Source organism: Coptis chinensis, chromosome 5 (assembly GCF_015680905.1).
Source record: "Coptis chinensis isolate HL-2020 chromosome 5, ASM1568090v1, whole genome shotgun sequence".
NCBI classification, from domain to species: domain Eukaryota; kingdom Viridiplantae; phylum Streptophyta; class Magnoliopsida; order Ranunculales; family Ranunculaceae; genus Coptis; species Coptis chinensis.
Genome location: NC_141460.1, coordinates 79,076,491 through 79,083,108, shown reverse-complemented (window position 1 = coordinate 79,083,108; position 6,618 = coordinate 79,076,491). Strand labels below are relative to the sequence as shown.

The 6,618-nt window shown below is 35.3% G+C and overlaps 1 protein-coding gene across 2 annotated transcripts; it reads right to left on the bottom strand.

Annotated features, from left to right (window-relative positions):
• Positions 1-1,308: 1,308 nt before the first annotated feature.
• On the bottom strand, positions 1,309-5,882 carry LOC147499113 (uncharacterized). Of its 2 annotated transcripts, XM_086560924.1 has the most exons (6): positions 5,296-5,881; positions 5,119-5,220; positions 4,699-4,907; positions 3,754-3,861; positions 1,973-2,185; positions 1,309-1,879 (listed from the first exon to the last, which is right to left on the bottom strand). In XM_086560924.1, the coding sequence occupies exons 1-6, from the start codon at positions 5,811-5,813 to the stop codon at positions 1,521-1,523; spliced, it is 1,509 nt and encodes a 502-aa protein (XP_086417050.1). In that variant the 5' UTR covers positions 5,814-5,881; the 3' UTR covers positions 1,309-1,520. The 2 variants fall into 2 exon arrangements, with proteins under 2 accessions (XP_086417050.1, XP_086417051.1); XM_086560925.1 differs by lacking the exon at positions 5,119-5,220 and having other exon boundaries at positions 5,296-5,882.
• Between the last annotated feature and the right edge of the window lie 736 nt (positions 5,883-6,618).

Below are 6,618 nucleotides of genomic sequence, written 5' to 3'. Positions count from 1 at the left end.
TAGAATAAAAGATAAACTCTAGCTGTAGCATTATGCATGTGTTGTGCACATGATAATCTATTGCGTCCTCGCATCAAATGTGCTTGCAGAAACATTGAGAATAGATAAATCTACTATAAAAAATAAGAAAAAAGGTGGAATAAGATGGAATATTTGAGCATTTTATTGTAAGTTCAAGGTGTGTGTTAGAAGCTTCAAGTTTGGAAAGGGAATGTTATTTGAAAGTCACACTTTTCTTCCATCCATTTGATTATTAAATTGTTCAAATCTGAAAATTAATGGTCATTACTCATTTTACCCACCCAATCTTATGTTAACACTTTGACATGTTCATATTGACGAAAGACATAGAACAACATGATCTTCTCTGTTATTCATGTTAGAATTGAATAAGTATATTTTGCATATATACAAACAATCACCTAGAAAAATAGAAAATACTTTGGGGAGTATTCTAAGTAGGTGAATGTATTTTCTTGAAAGAGAATTTTTTTTGTATTCATCAATTCATTGTAGAACACGTTCATATGATAAATCTTTTCAAGTGGGAGTAGTGTATTCTTTGAGAATATGGAAATAATAAATCTATTTTAGTGATTTGATAGATATTTTAGTAATTTGTACATGTTAGTACGTAAGCCGAGCAGTGATAATTTACCGCTAAATCACCATAAATCTAATAAAACTATTATACAAGCTAGATCGAGTTTAAGATAATTCCATTTGAAACTTATGAATTAATATCCTAAACCACAAAGTGAAGAGGCTATCTCAATTTGATTCCTTAGTTTTCAAGTACTTATGCACCATAATCGCTGCTCATTAACATATTTCGGTTTATTTTCAATAAAAATTTATTCTGATTCGAAAATTTACCGTTAAATCTCCATAAATCTAAGAAAACTATTATACAAGTTAGATTGAGTTTAAGATAATTCCATTTGAAAATTACGAATTAATATCCTAAACCACAAAGTGAAGAGGCTATCTCAATTTGATCTCTTAGTTTCCAACTACTTATGCACCATAATCAATTTGTGGGACATTTTGTAAAACCTTTTCAGCACAAAAAATATTTAATAAATCCCGAACATATGCCTGGGTCCAAAATCTAGTCACACCTCTAAATTAATTCATTTATTTAAACAGGAATTTATTACACTTTTAAATTAAGCCAATGGGATCCCTACCCCTATTAACAGGTTATTAAAGCTTCCGATTATTGGATTTTAATGAAGAAAAATTTCAAAATAGCCTGTCACACGGGCATACAAACTAGTCATTATAATTATATGTGAAACATCGATATGATACTGAAAACCTCAGAACCTTTCTTTCATTCACATCCAATCTTGGCTTGCACTAATCGCTTATATAAACTCATTACATAGGAAACTAAATTAAGATATACCAAAAATAAAGCTGGCTTTTCTTGGGCGAAGGCCACAACAATGATCGGCTTTACATAAATATTATTTTCTGGTCTCTAAACATTATAATTTATAAATGTCACTAAATATTTATATTCGGGTTTCCTCACAAACCACTTCGAAGACGTTGCGAAACAACTTCATCAGCTCCCCTCTCAACACCATAACTGCATTAGATAGTTCTGGCTGGGAAGTATTGAGGACAGAAAACAAATTTACATTTTCCAAATAAACAGTCTTAAACAACTCCTCGACCAATTTCCCTTGTTTCTCGTAAAATATATCAAGTCTCTGATGCACGTTTGACCCTTCAAATATCACCCGGGCAAAGTCCATCTTTTCTGAAAGCATCATCATTCCTTGTTTCAGCTCACTCTCCATTTCTTGCATATAAGCAACAAGGAAAAGAAGTGTATCATAACACTCCACATCGAGATGTACGGGTTTTCCTAAATAAGATGTCACATAGCATAACAACATGAGACCCAGACACACAAAAAAGTAAAAGCAAGGGGAATGAAGTAAATATAAAAACCTACTACCTTTTGCTATGAGCTCTTGCCGAACCGTTAGAAACTTCAACTTCATAGATTCGTGATGACAAACCATGCTAAGCAATGATTTGCTCACCACATGCTCACATTTGGATATATTACACGGTTCACCACACAGAACTAAAGTAGACGCATAAGTGTGGGAAACACTATTTATCATTGCAGCTCCATCAGTAACAATCTCAACATATTCAGGACGAGCTGCTCAAACAAGAAAGAGAAAAGACGAAATTAAAAGAATTAAATACAGACTTTTAAAAGATCATTAGAAAACTATAAAATGAATTTCATCTTTGGATTGACATCTCTTATCAATCAAGAACCCCACACACATAACAATTGGGTGGACAATGGAGTGTGTTAAGGGCATCCAAATCAAGCACTTGATTTCAATACTTACTGGTCTCTGGTTTGCGCCCACTTATCTCTTTCAACGTGGACGAAACCAAAAAAACACATTTGAAAAAGCATTGTAAGAGCACAGGATAGTTGACCATCCCAAATAAACACACCCAGTGAACACCAACACAAACTTGCACATATACAAAGCCTTATTATTTATTTGTCACAGCAACCAACTAAAATTTCTTTCTAATCAAACTGGTTTCTAAATCTCACTCATCGACACAACCGAATCTAATTATAAGCTTTTAATAGCTACCAGTATGGGTGATTATTCGAGCGATGAAACATCATAATCAGTAACAGAAGATTTTGTGGAAGATAGTGTACTTGAATTAGTGAGACATGCACTTAAAAAACAAAGCTAATCAAGTTGGTACAAGTTTTGAGACAACTTTTGTGCTTCAAGACAAGGGATGGAACGATGGAGCACGCAAACATCTCATGGAGATTACTTCTCAAATCCTGGTTTCCATCCAACAAAATTCACAGAAGATTCCAAATGAGACACACTCTCTAAATCATATTTTCAAGCAATTGAAACCTTCACAAGATTGCAAATTAGATAAAAATTTGCACAAGCATGTCTCAAAGATTTCTGTTACACAATTTTTCCGCTATTCGAAGAAAGGTATGGGAGAACTCCAAATGCAGAAGTTGTGGCTCACTTGCTGGCAAAAGGAGAAGAGTGTGGTTATTCAGGAAAGCTTGGTTCCTTGGACTTGGAAGAACTATCCTACATCATGGCATGGAAGTCATATTGGCCCAACAATGACATCAATGTCTTGGACAACATACAATTCTTCTCTGGTCAAAACTGGTAATGGAGTATTTTCCTTCTTTATATTTCAAGTCATTTGCTAACTTTCTGCAATTAATTTTCGTTAATGTAATACATTTGCAATAAAAATAAATATATAATTTATAATATGTTCACCAGTTTTAATCAAATACAGTCTAAACATTGCTTGCTTACGCAACATATATATCATAAAACTATTAACATGGTAATATTGATTGTAAAGGTCGTTTCAGGCGAAGTGATTATGACTTATGAGTACATAATATAGGAGAATGGGAGGACCATGGGGTATCACAAAAAATAGTCCACTCACATTTGGTTTACGAGTGAACCAGGAGGATGCTCTAGCCTCTAAGTCCACACAATGTGGGCACTCTGAATGTGGCTTTCTCTAAAATTCCCACACTCTTGGCCTCTAATACCTATATAGGGATACAACACAAGTATATATATATCAAAGTATTCAACTTCAAAATCAGTATGACAAATGCACAAAGAGCATCACATAACAATCAGGACAATGATAGACTTGCTTTTTAAAACAAGATAGGCAAACTGTACTCACTTAATAAATAATGAGATGTTTCAGATTCAAATAGAGAGGAAAGATTTGCCACAACTTTCTTCAAGATGCGTAAAATCCACATGAAGTTGCTGGAAGGTGAATTCTCCCCTGTAAAATTATGACTATTAGTCGAATAAAATAGATTGAAAATCAATGGCGTTAATACAAACAAAAAACTAAGATTAAACAGTTAGAACTTGTTACAGGAAATTAAGGGAAGGACTATCTACACCACTGACTTGTCTCAAAGTGGACCACCTTAAAAACAAAACAAATGGGTCTTAGTAAAAGCTATGGTTAAACTCAGACGGGAAGTCCAGCTCCACTGACTATTTTAGTTTTTGTCGGTTGGTCTGTTACGAATGTCAGAGAGTGCAGGAGTTTGAGTACTGGGGCTGTCCTCTGGTTCAACAGTCTTGTTAATTTGGTGATCAATAAACCGGCCAACCGAAACTAAAATGGCCGGTTTATTTAAGATTCTCGAGGCAACAACGACAATTACTGTATTGGGGGCATGGATTTGATGGGTGATGGAATTGGAGTGGCAGAGAGGAACACGAATTTGAAAATAACAAAAGAAATTGGGTGCTGTGGTGAAAAATCAAGTTAGATTGGAAAGGGAGAAGAATAAATGGTGTTTTAAAAATACAAGGAAGAAGAAGAGACAAGTTTGGAATTAATGGGGTCTGCCTTTAGAGAAATCGAAGGGCCTGTCTGCTAGGATATAGATTGGAGTTGCCTTGAGAGAAGTGGAAGGGGGAGCTGTAATTAGGTCTCTCCTAAATTAATAGTGTGCGCAAACAAAACAAAGGCTCCCCAAGCGAAAAAAGAATGTAACAGGCACAGTGGAGAATCAAGTGTCCAGCATGAGACAAATTGCCAAAAAAGAGACAAAAGAAGAAACAATTATTTTGATTTCACCAATATCTATACTCTATAGATTACCTGGTGGGCACAATAGTTCTTGAGAAGTTGAGCAATCACTTGAACCATCAAACAAGCGTTCTATAAGGGAGTCACAAATGCGGTTACTTTCATACTTCGCCATCTCCTGTCCCAATTGTCTGAACTCGGGATAATATAGTAAAATTGCAGCAACGGTCTCGACTTCCACTATAGGATACTGAAAGCTGAACCCGACAAGGGAGCATAAGCTGCATGGAAGGATGAAAACCTTAGACAAGACAATAAAAGGTTGCTAAAGTTAACATAAGACACATGAAATACAGTTGTACCCTTCGACCCAAAATCCAGTGAGCCTCAAGAACACACAAGTGAATAGAGAAGAGTAACATGTTCTATGCAGGGCTAGATGATTATCGAACACAGAAATAAATAGGAGAACGAGTCAACAGTGTGACTCACGCATCAATTTGATTATTAAAATATTCATCCTCATCACCAAATATTTTCTCATCATCATCAGAGCAATCGTCCTCAACTTGATCATACAGCTCTCTGATGGACCTGAGTAACAAGTAGCAAAGCATTAAGTTTACTTTCTATTGAGCCTACTGAGAGAAAACACTAGTTTTGACTAACCTATTTGTTTTCTGAGTTTGAGCATCAACAACAACTTTGGTTTTCTCCCCCAACTTAGGGGCAACAAAAGAATCTAACACCTTATTGCGAATTTGTTCAAAATCTGCCTCATTTAGCTCAAAAACTTGATTGACAACTTGGAGAATTTCGTGGCCTGTCTCTCCTAAAAATTTACCCTCAACCAAGAATTGAACATCTCTAATGATTCGGTCTTTTTTCTTCGGATTCAACTTTACAGATGAAATATATGTTAAAACCTCATCATAAGAATCCACACGCGTTGAAATTTCATCGAGGCTTACGAAAGAATGAGCTAATTGAAGTAAGAGAGACATACAATCAGAATCATCAAATATTACAGCAACGTCTTTGCTTTTAGTTGTTCTAATTTCGCAGTATGCTCTAGCAACGAATTGACAAGTAACATCTCGTGGTTCTCCATGGAAATAATCAAGCAACTTTGAATACACTTCCTCTTCCTCATCTGAAAGTGAAGGGGGAGGAATAGAAGTTGCCATTTCCCTGACCAACGGAAACAGGGAATTCTCCAAATCCTATTTATAGCAATCTCTTCTCTACACTATATGATAGCCGGGTCTATCGGGAAGCCTCTCAACTCTCGAGTAAGCCAATTTAAATCTCTCTTTTATTATTATTTAGCCATTCCTCCTTTGAGTTCGAAATATTTATTAAATACCCATAATAAATCAAACAACCACCAATTTCAATCGAAATCAAACACTAATTACCAATTCCAATCGAAATTAAACACCAAGTTCACTGTATTACACATACACACCAACTCCACACACCAATTTCTCTCTCTATATATGAAGGGCTTTCTTGAGAGTTTGTTGAGAGGTATAAGGTTTTTTTTAAGCATTATCAAGTGTGGGTTGGTGTGGAAGAGGTATAAGGTTAGAATTTTGCCTTTTTTGTTTTTTTTTTTAATTATTATTATAAAAGTTTGATGGATATGTGAAATCATGTGAAACTATGATTGTGTCATGTTTTGCTTTCAACTTTCTCTTTGATCTTGACTGTTTTTGCTGACCTTCTCTTGGGAAGCAATTAGATGGTGAGGAAGAACAATAGGTGGTCTAGGTTTAGATGTTGAACTTATCATAGAGACAAGTGTTAGGAACTTTTGCTAAAATGCTAAGAGACCCCAAGCTAGCTAGAGAATCTATATACGGTTTGTACTAACAAAGACTTCTTTAGCGTTTTAGTGGCTAGGTCAAAAGAAATTCCAATTCAACTCATGCTTTCTCTAATCTTTCACGAGCCTCTGCCATTGCTCTTTGACGAGCTTCAGCAGTAGCT